This window comes from Lissotriton helveticus, chromosome 9 (genome assembly GCF_964261635.1).
Source record: "Lissotriton helveticus chromosome 9, aLisHel1.1, whole genome shotgun sequence".
Lineage (NCBI taxonomy): Eukaryota > Metazoa > Chordata > Amphibia > Caudata > Salamandridae > Lissotriton > Lissotriton helveticus.
The window spans coordinates 93,187,324-93,214,249 of record NC_136070.1 but is presented as its reverse complement, the minus strand read 5'-3'; the positions used below and the strand labels follow the sequence as shown (position 1 = coordinate 93,214,249).

At 47.3% G+C, this 26,926-nt stretch overlaps 1 protein-coding gene across 2 annotated transcripts in view; it reads right to left on the bottom strand.

Annotated features, from left to right (window-relative positions):
• Nucleotides 1-26,926, bottom strand: part of AQR (aquarius intron-binding spliceosomal factor) — a 273,023-nt gene that overhangs the window by 11,962 nt on the left and 234,135 nt on the right. For both annotated transcript variants that reach the window (XM_078659545.1, XM_078659546.1), the window contains exon 34: nt 18,203-18,316. In XM_078659545.1, coding sequence (XP_078515671.1) covers nt 18,203-18,316 — 114 coding nt within the window. The remainder of the gene's footprint in view (nt 1-18,202; nt 18,317-26,926) is intronic.

Below are 26,926 nucleotides of genomic sequence, written 5' to 3'. Positions count from 1 at the left end.
AAGCCTCCGAGGACCCTGACACACCCGCCACCATCAACTTCAAATGCCGCTCCTTTATCGACTTGGGTTTAAGTTTCTGGCAGGAGCCAAAATCCTAGGTGTCGGGGTCCTCGCATAAACACCACATACAAATTGTGTGAGGGTCTGTCACCAACATATGTCGGCTACAAGACCACAAGGTTTGAAACGTGTAGACATAGAAAAGACAAACTGTTCCACAGACAACAAAGTATCGAGGTAGGGCCAAAAATCGACTGAGGAACTGCTTCTCTGGATCCCTGTTACAGCGTGGAAAAGAAGAAACTGACGTCTGCACGCCAGAGGGGATCAATATGGCTCCACTGACGTCATGACCAGAGTCAACGTCATCGCGGAGCCATATGATGCTATCCCCTAGCACGTAGAGGTACTGCTGGAAAATTTCCAGATCCAGACTGGATTAAGGAATCTGCAGCTAGATTTTTTATCAGACATAGCACTATCGAGGTGGCTCTACTTAATACAAATACCTGGTCTTCTATAACTTTTTTTTCTTACAGATACAGCTCTCTGCATATTCCTTACCTTATGAAGGAGTTCCAAAGCAGTTCTTCCCTGGAATGCGGGCATGGGTAGTACTGGGTAACCAGGAAAATCCAGCAAACGGTTGTACAAAAAAATGCTGGTCCTCCAAGGAGAGACTTGCAATGAGGAGGCCTCTCAGGTGAGCTGCCACTGGGAAGATTCCCCCTTACTGCACCTTTTTTGATTGGTGCATTGCTTCCCAAAATAGGGTCCACAACCTCACACCACCATGTTAATATAACGGATGGTGGAGGTGTTTTCTTATAGAATCTGGATGCTGCCTCCTGAGATGGCTGGTATAGGAAGCTGGCTCAGTATATTCTATACCAAAGTAAGGAGTAGTTTCTTACCTGTAACTCCAGTTCTGTAGAAGGGGTATCTCTGTTATAGTCATAATCATGTGGATAGTCCCGCCCATGTGCGTGGACCCCGGAGCAATCGAAATAGTCTCTTAAGTTGTCCTCTTCTGCAATCCTGCATAGACACTTAAGAGAAAATCAAAGACAAATAATGCAGCCTGAAATTAACAAGGCTACACTGGCCAGTAATTCACCCCGAAGTGAAAAAAGTATAGCCAGAAAATAATAAAATGTCAACATTTTGGTAAGTTTCACACATAGAGAAACTCCCCTTAACAAAAATCCTTGATCATAATAGTGAGGAAGGGTTGGACAGACAAGCTCCAGAGCTCCCTCTTGGAGGCCTGCCCGCAAGAGGAGGTGAGTAATTCATACCTCGGACTCTGAGTACTCCAGGACCTATTCACCATCTAGGTCACTGGTACCAGCCCAGCCTGTGGCTCCTCGTCTGTCGCCTCCGCGGCCCCGGACGCCAACACCACTTTGGGTGAGTGCGTATGACCACCTTAGAATCATGAAACACAGTATAGGGCTCTTGGCAACAGAGAGCTTGGATCTCACTCACCCTGCGAGCCGATGTTATGGCTACAAGGAAAGCTGCCGTCCAGGTTAGATGCTGGAGATAAACCTTATGAATGGGTTCAAAAGGCTCCTTCATTAGTCTAGACAGCACCACATTCAGCTCCCACGGAGGCGAAGGACGCCTGATAGGAGGAAACACCTTCTTCAAACCTTCCAGAAAATCTTTGATAACTGGGATTTGGAAAAAGGAAATTTGTGAAGGGCATTTCCTATACGCAGTTAAAGCTGCCAATTGAACCATAACCCCTTAGCTGCGGGGGAGGGGGGGGTCCGCGCGGCCCCGCCTTGGCTCGTGACGGAACCACTCCGTCACGAGCCAAGGGCGCGCTGTGCTTATGACAGAGTGGTTCCGTCACGGCCCGCCCCCTCAATAGAACGCCCGCGCAGGTGCGGAATTCCTGCAGCGTGGGCGGGACGCCCGCGCCTTGACTGAACCACTCCGTCATCAGCACAGCGCGTCCGTGGCTCGTGACTGAGTGGTTCAGTCACGAGCACAGAAGAGGTTTATGGAATGAAAAATAAGGCCCGATTGAGCCAAATGCAGTAAGTACGGGAGAAAGACATCCTCCTTGCAGGATGTAGGGTATGCATCTTTAGAAGTGCACCAAAAGCAAAATCTCTTCCATTTGTATGCGTAGGAAGTCCTTGTACACGGCCTCTTAGCTTCCTTTAAGATATCCATGCAGTTCTGCGTAAGATTTAAATGTCCATACTGCACTTGCTCAGGAGCCATGCTGCCAAACTCAGTGACGAGAGGTTGGGGTGCACCATCTGCCCTCCGAACGTGAGAAGGACCGGCAGACATGGAAGCCGAAGATGCGGCTGGAGGGACCCGTTGTAGGAGGTCGGTGAACCACCAATGCCGAGGCCATTCCGGAGCAATGAGGATCATTCTGGCCCTGGATTGGGACAGCTTGATCAACACTGCCGGGACCAGGGGAATAGGTCGAAAAGCTTAGAGAAAGCTGTTCAACCAGTTGATCCACAGTGCATTCCCCAGCGTCCCTAGTAGTTAAAACCTTGAGGCGAAGTATCGGCATTTGCTGTTTTCTGCGGTGGCAAAAAGATCGATGTCTGGAGTGCCCCATCTAGTGAAGATTTCTCTTAACACCTCGTCGTTTAAGACCCATTCGTGATTTTCTTGAACGAGCCTGCTGAGCGCGTCTGCCTGAGCATTCTGTACATCTGGCAGATGGGTCGCTGTTATCGTCAGTCCGCTGCCCAACAGCCAGTTCCAGATAACTTGCGCTCCCTGAGGCAGTGTGCGCCATCTCGAGCCCCCCTGCTTGTTGAGGTAATACATTGTTGTTGTGTTGTCCGTCTGTACAAGCAGTGAACTGGTCCGAAAGGACGGTTGGAAGGCTTTCAGCGCTAGATGAACCGCTCGGAGTTCCAGAAAATTGATGTGATACGTGGACTCCGTTTGGGACCACGTGCCTTGTATCTGGAGATGGTCCTAATGTGCTCCCCAGCCGTGGAGAGAAGCATCGGTCACAATGGTCTGAGTCGGTATCTCCTTGTGGAACGGAATCCCTTTGAGGAGATTGTAAGGTGAACACCACCACTTCAGGGACTGGGCAGCATGTTGCGACAGTTGGATCCTGTCCTCCCAGCTCCCTCGTTTCTGGTCCCACTGACCCTCCAGACATTCCTACAGCGATCTCATATGGAGGCGTGCATGTGGAGTGAGAAAGATACACAAGGCCATCGACCACAGGAGAGAGGACACCGTCCTCACCGTTGCCGAGGGGACGGACATAAGAGCCTGAGCCTTCCGAAGAATCGATAAGCGTCGCTCCTTCGAAGGACACACGCTGGCCTTGAGCGTATCGATGGAGGCTCCCAGGTACTGCAGACACTGAACAGGTGTCGGGACAGACTTCGACATGTTGAGGTGGAGACCCAACTGGTTCAACAGAACGGCCGTCCTGTTGAAATGTAGCTGCGCTTCCTGAAACGTGAATGCTTTGATCAGCCAGTCGTCCAGGTATGGATAGACGAACACCTTGTTCTTCCTCAGGTGCGCTGCAACCACTGCCATGCACTTTGAAAAAGTCCTGGGCGCAGACTTCAGTCCGAACGGAAGTACTGTATACTGGTAAAGATTTGTGCCGACAAGGAACCGCAGGAATTTCTGATGTTTCCTTGCAATGGGTACATGGAAGTACGCGTCTTACAGATCTATGGCGCATAGCAAGTCTCCTTGATGCAACTGAGGATAAATCTGGTGCAGGGAAAGCATGCAGAACTTTTCTCGGCGAATCCATTTGTTTGCTTGCTGCAAATCCAGAATGGGCCTGAACTAATTTTTGTCCTTTTTGCGCACATGAAAGAACCTGGAGTATAGTCCCTTTTCCTCCTTGGAGAAGGAGGAACCGGCTCTATCGCCCTTTTTCTTAACAGGGTATCGACCTCCACTTGGAGTTTGCGCAACAGGTATTGTGAACAAACTGGTGGAATAGCTGGAGGAGGGCTGACGGAACGTAGACCGTATCCATTGCAAACAATATTCAGCACCCACTTGACCCGATTTATTTTTCTCCACTCTGCCAGGTAGTTTTGAATGCTTCCCCCCACCGGAGTGGGTAACAGAAGAGGGGGAAGTAATCCCTCAGGGCTTAGACCCAGCCGGGCCCTTGTTCCCTGATGCGGACTGTTGGTTGCCTCTACGACGCCTCTGAAAAGGCTGTCACTGAAACTGCTGTTGCTGCTGCTGTCCAGTCTGACGACCCTGCCCGTGTTGGAACCGCTGGGAAGAATAGCGTCGTTGGTATGGACGGAAAGTCTTAAACTGTTCTTTAGGCTTCTCCTAGCAAACAGCTATGAGTGTCTCAACCTCTGCCTTCATGCGAGCCATTTCCTTGTCCGCATGGGCACCAAAGAGAGTGGAAACATAAAAGGGCAGGTTAGCAATCCGTTGCTGGGCCTCCGGTTTCAGGGAGGTAAGACACAACCATGGGCGGCACTGCAGAGTCACAACATGAAAATATCCATGGGCTGCCAGGAGAGAGGTGTCCGCAGCCGCACTGATGATCTGATTTGAAACCATCATACCCTCATTGAGAACCTCCTGAAAGTCTTCACGCTTGTCCCTAGGGAGGAGCTCAACAAACTGTTGGAGAGACTCCCACAAGAAGCGGTCATATCGGCCCAAGAGAGCAATCAAGCTTGCGGCCTTCATTGAAGTGGCTGCAGTGCTGCAGACTTTCCTCACTGCAGAATCAAGTCTGTGGCATTCTTTGTCCAGTGGAACAGTGGACGATGGGGCCGTAGAGTGCTGCTTCTTTGCCGCCACCACTATGACCGAATCCGGAGGACGATCCGCCCGAAGGAATGCCGGGTCCGAGTTTGGGGGCCTGTACTTCTTTTGAAGTCTTGATGGAGCCGACTTCACTGAGGCAGGCGTCAGGAACAGTTCCATAGCTGGTTCCTCCAAACCGGGCACTAAAGGAAGTAGAGGATGAGAGAGTTGCTTCCGTTGTAGCTTCTCAAAGATCACAGACGTGGAAGGGGCAGGCACAGACAGTGCGATACCCAGTTTTGCCGTTCCCCTTAAACGCACCTCTTGAAACGTGGCAATGTCATCGACAGGTGACACCCTCGTAGGTGGAGAATCTGACAAGGTCGGTGAGTATCTTCCACCACTAGAGGACTCAGTGTCCCTAGTGTACCTGGATAATGACCTCTTGTGGCGGTGACAATGGCGAGATCTGGTAGAAGATCTGTGCCGGCTGCGAGAGCGTTGCCTCGGTCAGGAACGAGATCTCGGCCTCTGGGCACTGCCGGGACCACCGGCACAGGTGGCTGAGGTGGAGGAGGCGGTGGTGGTGATGGTGGCCGAGGAGGAGGTGTTGACTTCCTGGGCCGCGGAGGCGACAGACGAGGAGCCACAGGCTGGGCTGGTACCAGTGACCTAGATGGTGAATAGGTCCTGGAGTACTCCGAGTCCGAGGTATGAATTACTCACCTCCTCTTGCGAGCAGGCCTCCAAGTGGGAGCTCTGGAGCTTGTCTGTCCAACCCTTCCTCACTATTATGATAAAGGATTTTTGTGAAGGGGAGTTTCTCTATGTGTGAAACTTACCAAAATGTTGACATTTTATTATTTTCTGGCTATCCTTTTTCACTTCAGGATGAATTACTGGCAAGTGTAGCCTTGTTAATTTCAGGCTGCATTATTTGTCTTTAATTTTCTCTTAAGTGTCTATGCAGGATTGCAGAAGAAGACAACTTAAGAGACTATTTCGATTGCTCTGGGGTCCACGCACATGGGCGGGATTATTCACATGATTATGACAAAACACAGAGATCCCCTACTACAGAAGGTATAGTGTGCACAGAATCCAGTGGATCCCCAGAGGCTTTACAGAGGCTAAAGTAGAGAATACCTTACTCTCTTTTGTGGTAGTGCAGTTAGGCTTACCAGAGGACTGTGTTAAGCATGTGTAGTACACACTCAGCAAAGAAATGATTACACACACTCAAAGACTGAATCCAAGACCAATTGTTCTGTACAAAAATATGATTGTTACTTTTATTTTAGAACCAAGAGAAACTCAGTTGCAGGTAAGTACCAATTTAAAATAGCAATACGTTTCAGTTACAATAGAAATGTGTTTGCAAAAGCAATAAGAATACTTTACATTGATACTGAAAATACCTTGTGGAGTCAATTAACAGTAGCAGTAACTTAGCAATGTAAAAGATAGACACTTGGTGCAAATATCAAGAACTGCAAGGCAATCCTATGGGAGGAAAACAGTTATGCACATTTACAGGTAAGTACTCGACTTACACATCCAGTCTTCTGGGTTCTAGACCAGCACTGAGCAAGGGTCAGGTCAAAGGTAGATACTGCACTGCCAGCGGCACTGGAACAGCGAGTGCAGAAGTCAGGGATCTCAATGTTAGTCAATGGAGACTGGGGGCACCCACAGAGGTGCTGGATGCAGTTAGGTACCCGCGGTTTCAGGGCATAGGCCTCGGGGTTTAGGCGAGCACGGGGCCCATGGCAGCACCAACCATACACCATCAGTGGCACAGGGGCAGCCAGATGCAGGGTGCAAATCAGCATCGGGTGCCCAATGCACAAAGAGGCCACAGGCTCGGACCAGGAGGCTGGACGACGGTGACCTGCAGCCGGGCAGTTAAGTAGAGGTGTCGGTGGATGCCTGGGCACAGTTGGCTTGGCTCCCCAAAGTTGGGAGGGCTGAGGATGCAGGGGTGCCTTTGGACTATGGATCTTGTTTACCAAAGCCGGTCACAGTCAGGGAAACCCTTCGAAATGAGGCTGCAAGCATCTTTGCGGATAGTAGAAGAGGTAAGCCACCGGTGGTTTTGAGGTTAGGATCGATGGGGAGACTTCAATGAACAGGTGGGTTAATCAGACACGGGTGGTGGGCGTCGGGTGCAGAGTGGGAAGGTGCTGCAGTTTCTGATGGATCCGGAGTCCTTATAGAGGGTTTCTTGTGGACAGGGCTGCTGTCCTCAGGAGATCTGGTTTTTGTTGAAGTGCAGGACAAGTATAATCTTCTTTGCAGAGTCTTTAAGCAGGAGATAAGTCGGTAAGGCTGGGCACAAATCAGCAGTCGTCCTCAGGCTTGGCTGCACAGCGTTTTCTTCGTCCTTCTGCTTAGGGTGCTAGAATCTGAGGATCAAGGTTCAGGGGTGCCCCTAAATGCTAAATGTAAGGGTGTTACAGATACTGGCAGGAAGTAGCCAATGGGCTACTTACTTTTAGGGTGACTACACCCTTTGTATGTCCCCCTCCCTTTAGGGAGGGGACATCCCCTAATCCTATTGGCTACAATCCCTCCATCACATTGGGGGATTTTCTAAGGAGGGGGTCACTTCAGCTCGGGACATCTCAGGGGTGGTGCTGGCTGAGAGGGGACACGCTTCTCCTGCTTACTAATTTTCCCACTTACATTGCTGCCAAAAGGGGGGCTTGGTCAGGGCATTAAGCTTTTGAGGCTCACAGCCCTGAATGCTGTTCCTGCTTGGAGGGTGGTGAGAAGCACCTACACTCCAAGCAGGCTTTGTTCCTGTCCCACAAGAGCACAAGGGCTTCCACCTCAGGGGGCCAGGAACATGTCTGATTGTGGCAGGCTGGTGCATACAAGTCAGCTGTACTCTAAGGAGTTGATCGTTTTTCAGGAGGCATCTCTAAGATGCTATCCGAGTGCATTTTGTAATAAATCCAGCACTGGCATCTAGAGTTCAAGGCCAGATCTCTGATGCTGGCACCCATTCTATTGTCCCCTTGGCTGGGTGGGAAAGTTTGGTGCAGCTGAGGCACATACTGGCTCTGCCTCTGCTGACATTCCATACCAAGGCCTCGAAAGGTTTGAGTCCTCAGGGGAAACTGCCGAACAGGCGGAGCTAACCCTAGAGCATGAGCAGTGGCTTTGTACACCTTAAATCTTCCTAAGGCAGAATCAACCCTAGCTATAAACAGCCTACAGCCATCAAAAGGCATATCCCTTTGAGATTGTTTGACATCCCATAGAGTGAATCCAGGCTTGGCGACAAGGCACCACACTAGTCCCAACTTCATCACCTAGATTGTCAGTCATATGCAGGTCAGAGTGAATGGAGTACTTCGCTGACTCTCTAATGAGGCGTTGCAGGGTTGGCCCTATGTGAACCTGGACAGCTGGCAATATATACACCACTCTGTCCCACAACGCAGGTGATTAGTATTAAAAGACCGGAGAGCAAGGCTTGCGGAGGAAAATAAACACTTGGTGAATCTCTTCATGCATTTTGACTCCATGTAGAAAAGAAATATTGAGGATATGTGGCATATTATATGGTGTGGTTGTACGACATTTATTTATTTATTTATTTATTTTAGCGATTTGTAGAGCGCCTGGTGACCCGGAGGCATCCCCGCGCTATAGCATTTGTGGAGACCAGAGGAGAAAAGGAGGGGACTTTATTTTGGGAATAGCAGCGTTTTCAGTTTTTTCCTGAAAATCAGATGACTGGGTTCCAGCCGCAGGGGGCGGGGAAGTGAATTCCATCCGGAAGATGCTTTAACAGAAAAGCGTCGGCCGCCGGTACGAGTCTTCCTGTATCTGGGGACGTTGGCCAGACGCTCATTATCCGAGCGAAGGGACCTGGGGGCCATGTAAGGGGTGACCAGGTCTCTCAGAATAGCAGGGCCAAGACCATTAAACAGTTTGTGTGCAGTGCACAGGGCCTTGAATTCGACCCTTTGACGTATTGGAAGCCAGTGGAGGGCCTTAATTGCTGGTTTGGCTGATACTCTGGAAGGGAGGTTCATAAGTAATCGGGTGGCTGCGTTCTGCGTGCGCTGGAGTTTAGCCATGGTAGCTTCTGGAGCTCCCAGATATACCATGTTGCTGTAGTCCAGCCGCGCAAGGATCAGACCTTGGACCAGGAGTTTCCTGGATAGGGGCGGAAGTATTGGGAGGATCCTGCGGATAGAGCGCATGAGACCAAAACAGGTACCTGCTGTTTTGGATGCTTGGGTTTTCATCGACAGCTCGGGTTCTAGCCAGACTCCTAAGGTCTTAATTTCTTGTTTCGGGGTGGGAATTTCCCCGAACACGTCTGGCCAGACCGATGGGGGGATGGTGGTCCATTGCTTGCCCAGAAGCATGACTTCAGTCTTTGACCCGTTTAGTTTGAGCGATGACTCGCACATCCAGTTGTGAATTTCCTTGAGGCAGTTCGGCAAATTGTCTGGATAGTTGTCCAGTTGGGAGAGTGAGACGACCAGTTGTGTGTCGTCCGCGTAGCTCACTATTTTGATCCCGAAGGGGGTGACCACGTCTTCGAGAGGGGCCATGTAAGCATTAAATAGAGTGGGGCTTAGTGATGACCCCTGGGGGACTCCGCTTGTGACGGGGAGGGTGGCAGAGTGGAAGTTGCCGTCCCATACCTGGAACGAGCGCCCTGAGAGGAAGGATTCTATCCACGTGAGCGCCGAACCTGCGATCCCTGCCGCAGCCAGCCGATGGAGTAAGACACGAAGGTTAACTGTGTCGAAGGCTGCGCTGAGATCCAGGAGGATCACTGCCACTGACCCTCCTGAATCCAGAATGCACCTTGCCTCCTCGATGACGGCGAGAAGGGCGGTGTCTGTGCCATGGCCCGGGCGAAACCCAGTTTGGGACTGCCGTAAGAGGTTATTTGCTTCTAGAAACTGTGACAGTTGCCCATTGACCAGTTTCTCGGCCATTTTGCTGATGCAAGGGAGGAGTGAAATTGGCCGGTAGTTCGCCATGTCGGCCGGGTCCAGCTGGGTTTTTTTTTTAGGAGTGCCTTAACTACTGCACTCTTCCAGCTGGGGGGGACCAAGCCTTGAGAGAGCGAGATGTTTATAAGCTCCGTAATCGTAGGCACGATGACAGGGGCTACTGTTTTAAGGAATCTGATGGGGGCGGGATCCAAAGGGGAACCACTTTTCATTTTGGCCATGGTTGTGTCAACCTCGTTCCGTGTTACTGCCCTAAAAGCAGTCAGCTGAGGAAGCAAGCTGCTTCCTGTGCGGTTGGTGGATGCCTCATTGTCAATGTGGTTCGACAGACAGGGAGGGGGAAGGGAAACTAGAATGCGGGCGATTTTAGCGTTAAAGTAGGTAGCCAGTTCGTTACTTCTGTCTGCCGGGGGTGAGTTGGAGGAGGGTGGAGCTGGTATTTTCAATAGCTCTTTGGCAATGAGAAAGGATTCCCTTGCCGAGTTGGTGGAGTTTTTTATTCTCGTATCATAGTGAGAGGCTTTAGTGAGTTTCAGGGTTGATTTATAGATTCTCACCGACCTCTGATAGGCTTCCTTGCTGGTGTGCTGCCAGTCTTTCCTCCATAGCCGCTCTGCTTTTTTGCAGTTTTTGCGGAGAGTCCGGAGTTCCGGGGTGTACCATGGGGCAGATCCTAGTTTCCCGTTTTTATCCTCACGGGTTTTTATAGGGAGGATGGAGTCCAATGACGTGGCGATCCACTCCCTGAATTTACAGTCTGCGGTGACCGGGTCTTCCGAGGAGGTAGGGGTAGCAGAGTTCAGGGTTCTGGTCCAATCCTCTGTGGAGAGTCTGGACCATGCCCTGTCCCTGGTATAGGTGGTGGGTTTGTGGAGTTTCTTGAAGGCTCCTGGTAGAGCGACCATGAAGTGGTCCGTCCATGGGAGGGGGAGGGACTCTTTGGCTTGAAGGGTAGGGATGTTGGTGAACACCGGGTCAAGCAAATGACCTTTAGTGTGTGTGGTTCCGGAATTTGAGAGGTGGAGACCGTAGGCCGCCAGTTCAGCAATCAAGTCGGCTGCCCCTGTGTCTAGGGGGTCGTCGAAATGAATGTTAAGGTCCCCTAGTATCAAGAAGTTGGTAGTGGAGTGGGCCTGAGCAGCTATAACATCCAGGAGAGCGCTGGAGAAAGGGCCCGAATGGCCAGGGGGGCGATAAACTAGGAGGCCTGACAGTGAGTTAGTCGGTGCTAACTGGATGGTGAAATGAAGGCTTTCGGGAATCCAGGATATGCGCGTCGTTGGTTCTACAGGAGAGATAGTCCCGGTGGATGATGGCCAAGCCTCCTCCTCTACCAGATGGACGAGGTTGGGACTGAATAAGGAAGCCCGGGGGGATAGCTAGAACAACGTCTGAATCCGAATGATCAGTAAGCCACGTTTCCGAGAGGAACAGAATGTCGAGCTCGTGGTCTTCTATTAGATGATTAATTAGCAGTGCATGCCTAGGGAGTGAGCGACAGTTCAAGGTGGCCAATTTAAGAGCTGAGGGCATGGTGGGTCGGCTGGGAAGTTTGAGCTGAGCTGGGAGGAAGCGGCGCGTTAGGCAGGCGCTACTGAGTTCAGGTAAGATCGATTTTTAAAAACAGTGCAGGTGAAAGAACGTAGTTTTAAAAGATCACAGAACAAAAGAGATAGGGACTAGAGAACGTGAGGGTGAGGGTCAAGCAAAAATCTTGGTGGGATTGAGAGGCTGTAAGAGAGGAGGGAAGATGGGAGAGGTGGGAGGGCAGTAGACAGGGATTTCGTTTGGGGGGATGGCGGAGTGAAAGGTTGGGGATAAAGAGAGTTTGAAAAAGGGGTGTAGGGAAGAGGAAGACAGAGAGTAGGATTGAAGGGGATTATAAGGATAGAAGACAGTGGAAGAGAGGAGTGGAAGAAGTAAAAAGTCAAAAAGATATAGCTAGGCTGTGGGGTTTTAGGTTTAAACCTATAATAACTGATAAAACCCCACTGAAAGAGAAATAGCCCTCACCAGTGAAAACATATTAACACTGACAAAACACCTGCACAACCACAAACTAAATGCCATTCAAAGAAAGGAAAAAGAGAGTGAAAGAGTCATTTATTTTCGTCCTGATGGGGTCAATACAATGTAACATTAGCAGTAACAAAGCCTGGGCTAACATTATTCTGCATGAGTTTTGTTGTTTAGGGATGCCACTAAAACATTGTTTCTTCATCCTTTTCCCTTTTTCAGTTTTGTGGTCTTTGGTCTAAAGATGCAGGGTTTAGAAGCATGTTTTAGGTCTCTTTTAATTATGTTATAAATTGTAGAGAATCTGGAAATACCAAAATCGTATTTGATATTTTGGCTGCGTTTGATTCTCTCACTGATCGGTAAAATGGCTTGTTTCATAAGAATTTTTCCTAATATGTGTAATCACATTTACCCATAGAGAATGGGTACAAACCCGAATACATCAGCCCACAGTTTCTAGTGGGTCAGTATTGACAGTAGGTGAATTGCCCACACCTCAGGCTTTAAACATTTAATGCAAGGTATAGTGACAAGTATATGTATAAAGAGTGCTGTCGCTAAGCATCTGGGATAGTGATGAAAACATGACACCAGACTTTTGGAAAATATGGAGTGTCACTTGGAAAGCTCTGCAAAAATATTCTTTCCAAGTTCAACAAGGATTGGAGTGATATTGTTTGTATTTGCAGAGATTCAGCTACATATATGAAAAAGTGTGTGATGACCTGTCAAAATTGATACCTGAGCTGAAGTGATACCCTGTAGGAGATCCTTGCCACTTGTTAGATGGTATGTTGAAAGCATCTTTGCAGTCTTCAGGCTTAATGAGGGATGCTATTGACTTTTTAGTCCATTCGGGTGCACTGTTTCCTTATGCACAGGAACTAAAACGCAAATATTTATAATTTTGTGCTTTGTGTGGCATCAAAGAAAGAGTCATCTCAACTGTGTCCCTTAGCTGATGGTTCTCACTCCAAGGGGCTATGAATGCTATATTATTATTGTGGCAAGTGTTTACAGAATGTTTGCTGATTGATGGTGCCAAAGGCAAGAAATGTGAGAATTTTTGGTTGCATAAAGATAGTGATGTGAAAAACGTGCACTCTACTGCATTATTAGATTTTAACAGGAAAACATAACTTCTGTAGTGGACATAATAAAACAACTAGAGTTTGAAAACACCCTTGTCTGCCAAGTGTTCAGCATAATTGGTGTAGATGTGAAACCTCTCCTGAGAGTAGGGTGGGCGACACCTTTAGTGACTTTGGCACTACAACCAGTATTGGCAGGAAAAGCTATGTCAGTGGCCAGAGTTAACAAATTGTGTACTGGCTGTTTTGGAGTTGCCCGTCTCAAGTGCCAATGTTGAGAGGGTCTTTTCACAGAAATTTACATGAGAAGGAAAGAGCGAGCGCACATGACCAAAGACTCACGGAAGAAGTATTGTATGGTGTATTACAGTAAGTTTAATTTGCAAAACTCTATTTGGACCTCATATATACTATACGTACATTGTCTCTATATCATGTTCTATAAGTGCAGAAAGCAAGCAATGATAAAAGCAAACCGTTCCATAAACACCGGAAAAACACTTTTTCCTGTGGTTTTTAGTGGCGCAAAAATGTGTAACCACTGACAACAACTGGTTATTAAGGTATTGAAAACACTGAAAAAAAACCACCAGAATTTACCAAAAATAGAAACTGAAAACAGGAAAGCCTAGATATAGCATACAAAATTCAAAATTTTACATTTCAGTAAGCATATACTGTTTCGTAAAACAATAATACTGCAAGAGTGATTTGAAGATTAAAAGTATGATTAAGACCTCAGAAGGGTTAAATGATGAGGATTCCTAGGTGTGCACACAGAGCGTTACTGAGTAAATAATTAGAGCTGTTAGACCGCCGTTTAAGACCGCATAAAAGCTAACTGAGGTAGATTTCTAAAAAAGCACACAAGGTAATTGGTGAATAATAATCAGAGCCGTTCACAGTAGATTTCAAACATGATATAGTAGTCACACAATTCAAAATAAATAAAATAAAGTGGCAGAGTGATTGGAATCTAAGAGAAAGATTAGGGGTGACAGAGAGAAGCTTAGGAGTTATTAGCAATAGTGGAGATTCGGGGGCAATAGGGGAAGAGGGCTGACTTGTGGTGCTAATATAAGTTTGTTTAAAAGTAGGATTCAGAGATTAGATAAAAGAATAACTAATTAGGGTATATATATATATAAACAGGAAGGTAAGGTGAGGTAGTACAAGGTAGAGGTAAAGTGAGGTAGTTCAAAGTGTGTAAGATTCCAAGGATTGAACATAGAGCATTAGAGATATTCCAACCGGAAAAAGAGTCCTACATTCAAAAACGAAAATAAAATAAAGTGGCAGAGTGATTATAATCATAGAGAAAAGATAAAATGTGACAGAGAAAAGCTTAGAATACAAATCAATACAATAAAATAAAATAAAGTGGCAGAGTGAATACTTTCAAAGAGATAGGTTAAAAGAGACAGAGAGAAGCTTAGGAGTAATTAGCATTAGGGAGTGATAAATTAACATCGATCACAATATGTAACTGACAAGATAAACGGTGTCCTGGTTAAGGTCAGACCTTAAGTGCAAGTTCGAGGAATGAGTATCACACTGTTAACAAGGGGGGTGGGAGTCTGGGGGCATAGATCACAGTATGTAACTGATAAGGTAATGGTGGCCTGGGTAAGGTTAGACCTTAAGTGGAAGATCGTGGACTAAGTTGCACACAATATTAGAAAGTGGGGGTGGGGGGCTGCGTCAATCCCAATTTGAGTCTGAGTTCTCTTCCAAGATGGCCATCTGTGTAGAGCATAGGAGCGAGTCCTATTTTTCTTTCCATTGAATCAATTAGGGCATCGGGAAGGCGGAGGAGAGGAACAAAATGGCTGGTGAATTGTTGATAAAAACGAAAAATTTAGTGAATATTGTAATTAATGTGTGAAGAAGGTCCAAAATAGACATTCAGCCTTGAGCCTCCGTCGCATCAAGGAAAGAGATAGCGACTCGGCCGGTCAGGGGATCTTCACGACTCCAGCAGCAGCACTCCACTCCTGGAGGCTAAAGTCAAGATACAGAGTGGGGTCGGGGGCTCAAAAACTCACCGGAAGACTGCACTCATACAGTATAGTCAGCAATGGGGGTGGGCCAGACCGCGGAGCAATATCGGTCTTTCAAAACAGCCAGGACTTAGTGTGAGATCCTCCAAAACAATCATCAGCATAGGCGGGTGTATACCACCACCTGTGGCAGGCAGGAACGGCGAAAACGGAGGTGCGGCAGCATCACGGCGAGAGGACCTCGTCAAGGACAGGCATCGCGTTTCTCGAGCTTCTGGAGAGCAATCAGCACAGTCGGAGGTTGGGCAGTGAGGGAGCGGCAAGGGAAGTGCTCATCGGCCAGGCGGGGAAATACCACCGCGCCCGGTGCACTCACCCCCTGGTGTAGGCCTCCACGGCAAGAACGGATGTGTGATAGCGTCGTTCCAAGATGGCTGCCGTCTTGGTGATCTAAGTTGATCCAAATGGCTGTAGGTCCTTGTTAGTTTCTACTTGCTTAGTCCTCTTTCTATTGCCCTTTCCCAGATTGCTACCATTTTGGACATCACAGTGTAATACACTTAGCAACCTCTTTAGGACCAGTAGATGACAAACCTTCAGCTCGACCCCGAGCAGCTGTGGCTCTGAGCAGCAAGACCTACACAATGGAACAAGTGCAAAGTATTTAACAACACCAAAACAATTGAAGAAACTGATGAGACATCAAGGAAATCCGCCACCGATTTACAAATTTAAACTGTATTTTTATGTATTTTTAGACATCACAACGAAAAAGATCCATCCGAGGGTTCCAGAGATATAGAATTTACAAGGTATGATAAATCAAAGCATTTCACTAAACCGCGAACAAGCATTTGCAAATTCACCAAATCTGACACAGAAACCTTTTCACTAAAAAGTTAGGCTAGTTGTATTCCAGTCAATTAGTCACTTTAGGCAACTAACTCCAGTAGGCAGCATTCAGGGGGACCAGCAAGGTCCTCAGAAACAGTTACCTCAGTCAGTTCCAGGCACTTTTATCTATTGCGGTGGTTTCCCATGGAAGGGGTCATGATGAAAGGGATAAAAGATGCTGAAGTTGCTCAAGGATGCGATGCGGTCGATGGGGATCTTCTTCCAGCTATTCCTCGGTCCATGAACGGGGTATGGTGGGCCTGGTCACAGGGTCTATGTTCCTCGAAGTCCTCTCGATGCTGGTAGAAGTTCAGACGCCATTGGGCTACCAGTCACTTGGTATCGTGGTTGCAGCCAAATCCTTCCCTGGGCAATAACTCGGCTTTTGGGCGAACAAGCTGCACTCTGAAGACTCTCCCAGGCTCAGCGTACTTTGGGTGCAACTTTGATCGTTGGGTCCTGGACTCTGATGCCGCATGGCAGTGACCTTAAGATTCTAACTTGCTCCAGCATGCTAGTCTGGTGTTGTGCCCTGTGCTGTGAACAGGAGGCCAGCAAACTGACACCGTGGAGTCTCTTTGCTTTGGCTGGGCTCTGGAGGCGAACTCTCCGCGAAAAGGATACATCAGGCACGGTCCACTCTGCTTTGCTAGCCACCAAGTTCAGCAGGTGCAGTTCATGTTGATGCAGTCTCTCTTTCCTTGTTCCTCGGTACAGCAGGGCAGTCCTTCAGTCCTTTCTTCCAGTCCAGATGTGATATGGGTGCCAGGGGTTCCCCATTTATGGTCATAAAATGTGCTCAGAAGAGGATGGTGTTGGTAGATAATGGGCTACAAGGATCCCTTCCTCCGGATTACCACTTCCTAGGAAGTCTGGCATTTGGCTATCTCAAGATGCACTATTCTGGCCACTCCCAGCAAGGCAGAAAGTTGCACACTGTCACTAGTTACATTAATTTCGACTTGAGAACTAAGTTGGGTTTAATGCAATAAGTCGTTTGATACCTAGGGGTATCTACTTTGGTTGCACTGTTAAGGAGTTAGTACAGCTTAAGGGTCTGCATGTAATCCTGAACTTGCTAACAGGGCGACTAGTCTTTCCACCATAAAAACAACAGTTTCACGTTTTTAATGTCGGAATTCAAAAAATACATGTTCTGCCCATGAAATATACTACACCCTGCCTTAGGGCGCAGTAAGCCTGCCATAGTAGTGACTTACACGTGTCAAGAGGACATTTGACTTTGCCATGGCTTAAAATGGCAAAGTCTGGCTAGCAGTTTGAAACTGCTCTTCCAGTCTGCAGTGGCAGACTTGGTTTTACCTTTGTCACATCCAGGGTGGCACAAACAGTGCTGCAATCCCTGGGGTGACTCTCCGACTCTGGGTACCATATACTAGGTACTTTCTGGTAAGTGAGCTTATGCTGATTGGGTATAGCCAATGTAACATACAATTGGAGTCGTAGCACAGGCACTGAGGGCTGGTCAGCAGGACTCAGTGAGTTCTCCTAGTGGAAACAAAGCACTCTCCGCTCCCCCACCTCATTAGGCAGCACGAGTGCCAAGAGAATGGTGGACAGAACATCTCCCAATTTTTTTTAAATTCCCACTGCCACACGTTTATACATGAGGCCTTAGTCTTTAGCTTATGAAAAGGCACTCAAACCTGTGTTTAGGTGCATCTTGTCTTCTTTGATGATTTCAGTCGTTAATAACTTTCATGGTCTGTCACAAGTCTATTTTTTTAATTATTTATTGAACAACAGCATTTTGACAAGAAATGGCTTTTATTGCAACAACTTTGGCGGTGCACAGCACATAGTTAAATGGTTTGGTAGACTACATGAAAGGCATATAGTGACTGGCGGAGACTGGTGATTCGACTGGTACCTTGGTACTGGGAGATAGCTTGGGGCTTAGCCTCTGAGCTGGTTGGATTGAGCTAATAGAGGGACCAAAAGTGGCTTACATGCACCGGAGCATCACATGCTGCGAGTAAGTGGTTCTTACGTAACCATTCATAGAAATCCTCAGAAAAATGTGTGGGGAAAAAAAGAATAATCAGGAAAGCAATCTGTCAACAAAGATTCTACTTTGACTGTAGATTTGAGAGATGCCGTTTGTGGCCAGGACTTGAAAGCAGCATGTACAAGGAGCATACAGGAAGGAGAGAACAATGAGAAAGTAGAGAGCATTGATGGTCATCTAGGCAGTCACTGAAAAAACACAACAGTGGCATAATCCCAGTGAGCACGGACAGACTATACAAAGCATGTATTTGATGAAGACACAAACTAAACTCCATGTAAACCAGACCCACGACATGCAGCAATAACATATTTTTGCTAACAACTACTGTGAGTAGGCATTACTATTGTCACACTATAGGAAAAAAACAACTCTATGTAAGAGGGGATGACTAGTACTGTTCGAACGTGCAGTGTTCCTCTACTAAGATCTGCTCACCTGACGGTATCGCTGTGTGGTCTGGATCATGTGCATGTACATATTGTAGACATAGTTGGCCATTTCTGGCATGTTCTTTATCACTTGAGCAGGATAAGGTGGCATCTCTCCATTCTAAAAAACACAAACACCACATTGTGGGGATTAACACATTATATAACATGACAAACCTTCATATTCAGATTACCTGAAAACACAATCCAGTTTCATAAATTCCCAGCTATTACGTAAAGTCCATGAACAAAGCAAAAATTTTAGGTAGGAATTATATTGCGGAGTTAACTATCAGTTGTTGCCAACAAATAGTGCCCCAGTCAGAAGATCTTAGTGCCACAGCACAGCATCCTCCTCAGATTCAAAATCTTTGAATAATTTTCGATGCCAAGCTGGACTCCGGAAGCACCCACATTTTATTGTTAAAAGGCCAATTCTTAAACAAAATGTTTTTCCTCTTTCAACATTTAAAAACGATTTTTGAAACTGTAAAATCCAAGGAAAAACACAGTGAATGAAGATAGTGATTGCTCATTTAAATTTTACTTTTAGCGTTCATTAAACTATTTCAGCCCAAGGAATTAAGCACTGTAAAAGACTCAATCTCCATTCAAGACCGGATCAGTTGGGGAGCAGACTCCTCCAGGACAATTATTGTTAAAGTTACATCACTAACTTCTCCAGCAAGAGATCCTCCCCAGACCAATACTTATTATGCATATAGCTTTTAGAGCCCTTACCTATGGTATCCATTTTTGTTAAAACGTAGAAGAGCCTGGTTTGACTACGACCTCTGTCCAACATCCAATTTTATCTGCAATTTAAACTTCCACAAATCTTACCATTTTTATTACGAGATATGTATTTGATGGTAGTGGGGGCATGTGTGCTTAACCATCTTAATAACAGCAATTCCATCTACATGGCCTTCAAACAAGATCTTACACAAGCTTCTATGCTTGCAATACCTGGCAGTAAAGTTTTGCATAGCTAACTCACACAAATGTGTACCTTTGTACAATGATAACAAATTTACATAGGTAAACACATTTAGTGGTTCACATAATTTTATAAAGCACAAGTCCATATATTCATGAGGGGGTTATGCACTCCTCATAGTAGAAGGTTAGTTTTAGACTATGTACTACTTTAAAAAAAGATATCTCTTTATTTTGAGTCCAAAGTTTACTGGCTCCTTGTATTACTAGCATGGTTCCGATTCATATTATTTTCAGGCCTCCTCAATATATATGGGTAGGCTCACAACAAGTGGTTTACATTTGGGATAGTGTCCAGGTTGAAAGAGATTCAATTGTTCTATATTTTGTATGTGCACTTCTATATGACATGCTCTTAAGACGGCTTCAAACTCACAGGTGGGCTTACGTGTGAATCTGTATGGTTATCCATTTATTGCATATCAACACACAGAGATTCTAGAATATTTCTTCACTGTCTCTTGTAGTTGTGATTAATATCGGGCATTATCACTCGAAGTTATCTGCGGTGTGCATGCTCCAAATGCCATCCTGACCTTGGACAAGTAGCTGTGAACTCCACGAAAATAGTATCTTGCTCTGGATTCAAGTCCCAACTAACCAGGTAATCCATGAACACACTACCCTGAAACACCCACCACTGCTATCAGGGAAAACTCCTGAAACGCCAATTCATAGGCCATTAATGCAGTGGCAGAGCACAGCACTAGAGTGGCCTCTTACTCTAGTGCTCTGTTCCCCCACTCCCACAAAGCTGCCATCATGCAACAGAGCTGGAGCTTTACCTGCTCCAGTCTCTGCTTAGCCAGCCTGCACGTATGCCACTCAGTCTTGGTCTGTGACATAGCGCTTTTATGCCCAACTGGCACGTCATCTTGCTTTGGGCTCAGAGCATGACTGAACATGGGAAACCCAGCTTGAACTGACAAGGATGCTGTCCTCATCTCTAGTGCTCTGCAATACCAATTCTTCGGTGGCTTGCTTTGCTGGAGCAGTGAGAGAGGGACACGTTCAAAGTACATCCCTATTGTGTGCAGTTTGCCTTGGCCAGAATCCCTGACTCCCAACCCCTCACCCAAACAGACTTGATTACCAAAGAAAGCTCTCAACACTCACAAAATCTGCCAATAATATCTCCCAATCAATGACAGTGCACCCACTAAGTCTCTGTGCTCTCTATCTTAACCATGGCAGCACTTTCTTAAAGTCCTCAACAATCACAGTGCTGCTGCTGCTCCTAACATTATACAATGACCCCACTTAATGCCTGCTTAGCCGCCTTTCAAGGTCCATTCATCCACCACCTAATCACAACAACAAATCTTCAGAGTAGCAACCAGCTCGTCCAAGAATCCGTTCCTAAACTGTATCCCTCAACATTGCTTTCACCCACCTTTTATTATCTGAAAATTCCTCTTCCGATACTACTCTGGGGCCTACAGAGCTTTCATCGCATCCATCTAGGACTACTTCAACATCTGGGTCCTCACTATTTACCAGCTCCTAAGACTTTTGGACGAGCACCTCACCTACTTTTGATCTCTTTAACATAATGATGGTGCATACCTCTACCTGCCATTTCGACCAATCCCATCCAAGGCAAAATACATTAACTGGACTAAGTAGAGGTTTAATATGTTTGCAACAGATCTATTGGCTCCAAGAATGATATCAGCCCCAAATGAACCTCGAATAAAATTAGGAATTGATCCTCTTGATGTCGGTCAGACTCCCCATTCTAAGAAGAGGTGTATCATTGTCCTTGTGGACATTTTTACCAAGTGGCAAGAAATCAAATGTATTCCCTAGGGTAGTTATTTTCTAACATATTGGCTTTCCTATTCAGACAATGAAAGTCTTGTCCATAACTGTACAATTCATGAAGGTGTTCAGCATCAGGCATTAGAGGGTAACACTGTATCATCCCCAGACCAACTGCCTTGTTGGGAGGACCAACACAATGCATCCAATATACTAGACACTAAGCATGCCTGTTATTTTTACATAATATAGATGTCTGGGATTGTTGGCAAAAAGTGATGGTGAAAGTATACTGTTTTTGCGGTTTTTCTCTGGTTTAGATGGAGTGAAACCCAGACTCTTGCACTAGCAGCCCTTGAGAATGTCAAGTGCAATATGGACGATATCAGGACTCGGGTCGTTGTGAACGTATGGCCTGTTTCCTAGATCAGAAGGTAGGAGTCCCAGATACAGAAGAATGGCAGAATGGAGAAGAGGGTTGCCTTTAGAAATTCTATGAGGATATTTTAGAAGGTGACTGCGGATTAGTCCTTCCTTAGTTCATCAGCAAATTCTGTTAGAGGAAAGGGGGTTTTCAGGCTGGGCCCGCTGCTTTTGTGCTTTTCTGAGTGCTACATCAGGAATTCTGAATACAGTGAAGTGAAGAGCTGTCACACTCTGTTGTACTCATGCTTTGGATTATCCTGTGTGGAACGAGCTTTGCCAATACTTGTTGTGAAAACGACCACCATGCAAAAAGGTGACTGCACTGCATACCGAAAATGTGCTTTTATGAGTACCCGAAAGTAACTGTGATGCAGGGCTGCTGTCTGTCTGACAGCTGGGCTCCCAACATGATGCACGTTCTGTGGGGCTCGACAACACCACACTATCTGACAACCCCCACCAGCCTGGAGGCCACAGCTACTGAAGATCTGCAGTGCTGTTCTTCACTCAGTCGCAAGATGTGGATCACTGCCCACGATCCTGTACGTGATTGAGGCACTGACTACGACTGCAAAGAGGGAAACACAAAAGCCCCACACCACACCCAACACCCAAACGAACAGGTAAAACAAGGTCAAAAATGAGAGACAACGGTCAATTTAGCAAGATGAACACTTTTCAGCATGATTTTTTTTTGCGCAAGAAACGATACAAACAAATAGTTTCTTACCTGTCGGTGTAGTTTTGCAGCTTGAAGATCTTTCTGGATTCACTATGCTGTGCATATTCCGCAATCTGGTGGTTGGGTCCGGAATCGTAGTCTTTTTTCTCTCTCTTTTTTTTTTTTTGTCGTAGCCCAGGTGGGCGTCGACGTCCCACCATTTGGTGTACCTTCGGTGACGTCGGCGTGCTTCCGGCGGAAGCTACCACCCTTGGGCGCCATCTTCGGATTCTTTTTTCTGTCCTTTTTTCTTGTCTGTCTTTGTAGTGAATCCATGGCTATGTTTGTTAATCGTTTTTTCAACGTAATTCTTTTCACGTATCTTTTCACGTATCTTGTAAGCTTTAACTTGCTTTCTTTTCTATGTGTTCCCACCTTCTTCTCCAGCCTCATCTTTCTGGCGGAGGCGGGAGGGGTCGCTAGTGAATCCAGAAAGATCTTCAAGCTGCAAAACTACACTGACAGGTAAGAAACTATTCGTTTTGCAGCGTGAATCTTTCTGGATTCACTATGCTGTGCATAGATTTTGTAGCGGTTTTCGTTACTTTTGTGGCGGTTGGGTTGAAGATGAGCGTTGGTTGTTGAATATATGTTGAAGCACCTTTTGTCCTACTTGTGCTTCTTTGTTCATTTGTACATCCACGCAATAGTGCTTCGTGAAAGTGTGCACTGAAGCCCATGTTGCCGCCAGGCATATGTCCTGAATTGGTGTGTTGGCCAGAAAGGCAATTGTTGCTCCTATCTTCCTGGTGGAGTGGGCCTGTGCCCCTCCTGTTAGCTCCTGGCCAGCTTGTTTGTGGCAGAATTGTATTGTCTGTGCGATCCATCGAGCTATGGTGTTTTTAGTCACTGGTTTGCCCATGTAACTGTTTGCGGAGGATACGAAGAACTGTTTTCTTTTCCTGTGTTCCATCGTCCTTTCAATGTAGTGCATCACAGCCCTTCTTGCGTCTAGGGTGTGGAGCGACCTCTCAGCGCTTGTAGTGGGGTTTTGGAAGAAGCTAGGGATCTGAATACTCTGATTCATGTGGAACCTTGACACCACCTTTGGCATGAAGTGTGGGTCTGTTCTCATCAAGACCCTGTCACTGTGTATCTGGATGTAGGGTTCCTGCAGCGTGAGTGCCTGCAGTTCGCTCACCCTTCGTAGCGAGGTGATTGCTACCAGAAAGGCCGTCTTCATCGTCAGCATTTGCAGTGATGCTTTGTGGATGGGATCGAAAGGTGCTTTCATGAGCCCCGTCAGTACCACATTTAGGTTCCAGGCCGGTGGCGGCATTCTCTTTGGTGGCGCTATTCTTTTAGCCCCTTCTAGGAATCTTTTTACGACTTGGGACGTAAAGAAGCTTCTCCCTGTTTCTCCTCTTGTGTATGCCACAATCACTGCCAGGTGCACCCTCAGAGAGGATGAGCTTAGCTTAGCCTTAATTAGGTGCGTGAGGTACCTTAGCACCGTGGATTCCTTGGTCAGTTTCCTATGGAGTTTTTTCTTGCAACACCATTGAGTGAATCTTTTCCATTTCTCCCCATAGCACTTGCGTGTGCTGGGCCTTCTTGCCTCTCGCAGCACCCGCAGGGTGCTCTCTGGTAGTTTTAGGTGTGCGAACTCTAAGTCCTCAGGAGCCAGGCTGAGAGGTTGAGGCTCTCCGGCTCTGGGTGTAGAACTTCTCCGTTTTCAATGGAGAGTAGGTCTCTTCTTTTTGAGAACTTGTGGGGTGGCCCCTGCGCCATCTCCATTATCTGAGAATACCAGGTCTGTCTGGCCCATTGTGGCGCCACAAGGATGAGCGTCATGTTGCTCTTCATGCATTTGTTGAGAACCCTGGGGATCAGTGGTATCGGGGGAAAAGCGTAGGCAAATGTTTTTGACCAGCTTATCCATAGGGCATTCCCCTGTGACAGTGCCTCTGGTTGCCTGGATGCAAAGTATTGGCATTTTGCATTCCGGCGTGTTGCAAACAGGTCTATTGTTGGCGTGCCCCATTTCCTGAATAGTCTCTCTGTTTCCTGACTGTTGAGTTCCCACTCGTGGGACGCTGAAGTCTGCCTGCTGAGCCAATCCGCTTCTACATTGTCCTTCCCTGGCAGGTGTATGGCTAGCAGGTCTATTTTTAGGGGTATAGCCCATTTCCAGATTTCCTGTGCCAAGCTTGAGAGAGGGAACGATTGAGTTCCCCCCTGTTTGTTTATGTAAAACATCGTTGTGGTGTTGTCTGTTTGTATTAGCACCTTCTGGTTGTACAGGTGTTTCTGAAAAGCCTTGAGGGCTAGCAACACAGTTTTCAGTTCCAGGTAGTTGATGTGTCTGACTGCATCTGTAGGGCTCCACAGACCCCTCACTCTGAGCCTGTTCATGTGTGCGCCCCACCCCTTCTGGGATGCATCTGTGGTGATGGTCACTGTTGGGTCCGGTGGTGTTAGAGGTTTCTCTTCTGTTATTCTTTCCTTGGTCCACCACCTTATTTCTTCCTGCACCCTGTGCGTTACAACCACTAGATCCTCCCAACTTCCTGTAGCTTGTGACCATTGCTGTTGCAGCCACTCTTGGAGTGGTCTCATTTGTCCTTTGTCAGTCTCACAGTCCTCACTGTCAGAGCTCGCCCCTTCTGGTAGTGACGTTTCTCCCTCAGTAGGCTGAGGGTTCTCTTTTCGCTGGGTAACACCCTGCATTGGACGGTGTCGATCTGGGCTCCCAGGAAGATCTTCACTTGCTCTGGTTCCATCGAGCATTTGCCCCAGTGTATGGAGAACCCCAGGCTTGCTAGCGTTCGTGTCACTTGTTCTGCATGATCTTTGCATGTCTTGTAAGAGCTTGCCTTTACGAGCCAGTCGTCGAGGTAGGGGTACACGTGTATCCCCCTCCTTCTTAGATGTGCGGCCACCGCCGCGAGGCATTTGGTGAACACCCTTGGTGCGGACTTTAGTCCGAAAGCCAGGGTCGTGAATTGGTAGTGATCCTTGTTCACTGTGAATCTTAGCATGTGCTTGTGCTGCCTGTTCATGGGGATGTAAATGTAAATGTAGTTGAGCTTATATAGCGCACAGCTACCCGCAGTGGGTTTCCCGGCGCTTGCTTAGGGAACCCTTCCTGGTATTCCCCTGTGAGATAGCAGGGTATCCACAAGGTGAAAGTCAGGCATCCCGCCGCGAGGGGCCGTTGTGGAGATTAAGCAAGCTATTGCCCAGAGTCGCAGAGTGTGAACCCGTGAGTCGAGGAGGCACCGGGGCGAGAATTATCGAGTCCGTGGAATTTTTAGCCCAAGACCCTGCCGAGGCGGGGAATTGAACCCTGGTCCAGGACCGATCTCAGCTTCCGGGTCTGCTGCCTCTAACCCCTGAGCCACACTTCTCCACTGTGGATGTGCAGGTACGCATCTTTGAGGTCTATGGTGGACAAGAAGTCCCCGGCCTTTATCTGTGGGATGACCTCTTGTAGGGACGTCATTTGAATTTTTGAGTTTTGACGTATTTGTTTAGAAACCCTCGGTCCAGGATGGGTCTTAGACTTTCGTCCACTTTTGGCACCAGGAAGTAGTTTGAGTACACTCCCTTGTTCCGTTCTTTGAAAGGAACCCGTTCGATGGCCGCTTTGAGGAGGAGTTCTTGAGCTTCCTCTTGCAGTAATTTCAGCTCTCTTCCCGAGTGCTCTCTTTTCTTTGGTTTTCTGTTTGGTGGTCTCTTTTCCAACTCTATGCAGTATCCGAACTGCATAATGTTGAGTATCCACTTGTCTGTTATTTTTTGCCACTCCTGGAGAAAAAAATCTCAATCTTCCTCCTACCGGCGTCACATGTTCCTTTGTGTCTTGTCCGTGTAGCACTCTCCTCTTTGTTTTCCCGTGCTCCTCCCCCGGAGGGTTCGAGTGGGAGAGCACCTTCTTCCGTGTGAAGTCACTTAGAGGGGGGTTGTTCACCGCCTCTCCTTCTCTGGCCCCGTCCATTTCCTCTTGACCGAAAGGACTGGCCCCTGCTCTGGTAGTTCCAGCTTTGCCTCTGCTGGCCTTGGTTGTCACTCTGTTGCCCCTGGTGGAAACTCTGGTGTGAATCTCCTCGCTGACTTCCACCTCTGCCGTTCGGCCTCCTTGTAGGAGTGCCCCTCCTCATCCCCCTGAATTGCAGGGCCCCCATGGAACTTGCGGTCTCGTTGTCCTTCTTCAGTTGGATGAGCTTTTCATCAACTGGGGCTCCGAACAGTGTTTCACCGTTGAAAGGTGTGTTCAGGATGTTGTTCTACACCTCAGCCTTGAATCCTGAGATCCTGAGCCAGGCTTGCCTTCTCTCTGTGATGCCTATAGCCATCAGTCTGCTGGATGTTTCTGCCCCATCCAAGGCTGTCTTCAGGCACTCGTTAGCGATGCTTTTCCCCTCTTCCACAAGGTGTGATGCCCTTTCACGGTATCGTTCCGGGAGGTGCTTGAGCAATTGGCCCATCTCATCCCAATGCTGGTATTGATGTCTATTCAGGAGGGCGTTGGAGTTCGCCATCCGCCAGTGCGTTGCCGCGTTCCTCTCAATTTTCCTGCCAGTTAGATCCATCCTCCTGCTTTCCTTGTCAGGTGGAGGTCCAGATGTTGTTGGGACGTTTGCCCTTTTCCTGGCCGTTGCAGCAATTATTGAATCTGCTGTGACGGATCCCTTGATGTAAGCTGGGTCTTGGGAGGAGAATTTGTATTTCTTCTCCGTCCTCGGCGTTACTGATCTGTGTGAGAAGTTGGCCTGATATATAGTGCTCACTATTCTAGTGATCACTTTGTATCATACCAAGCAACCCTTATTGATGATTGGTTGTAAGTCAACCTTTCAGACCAGCTATCCTAGTAGCATG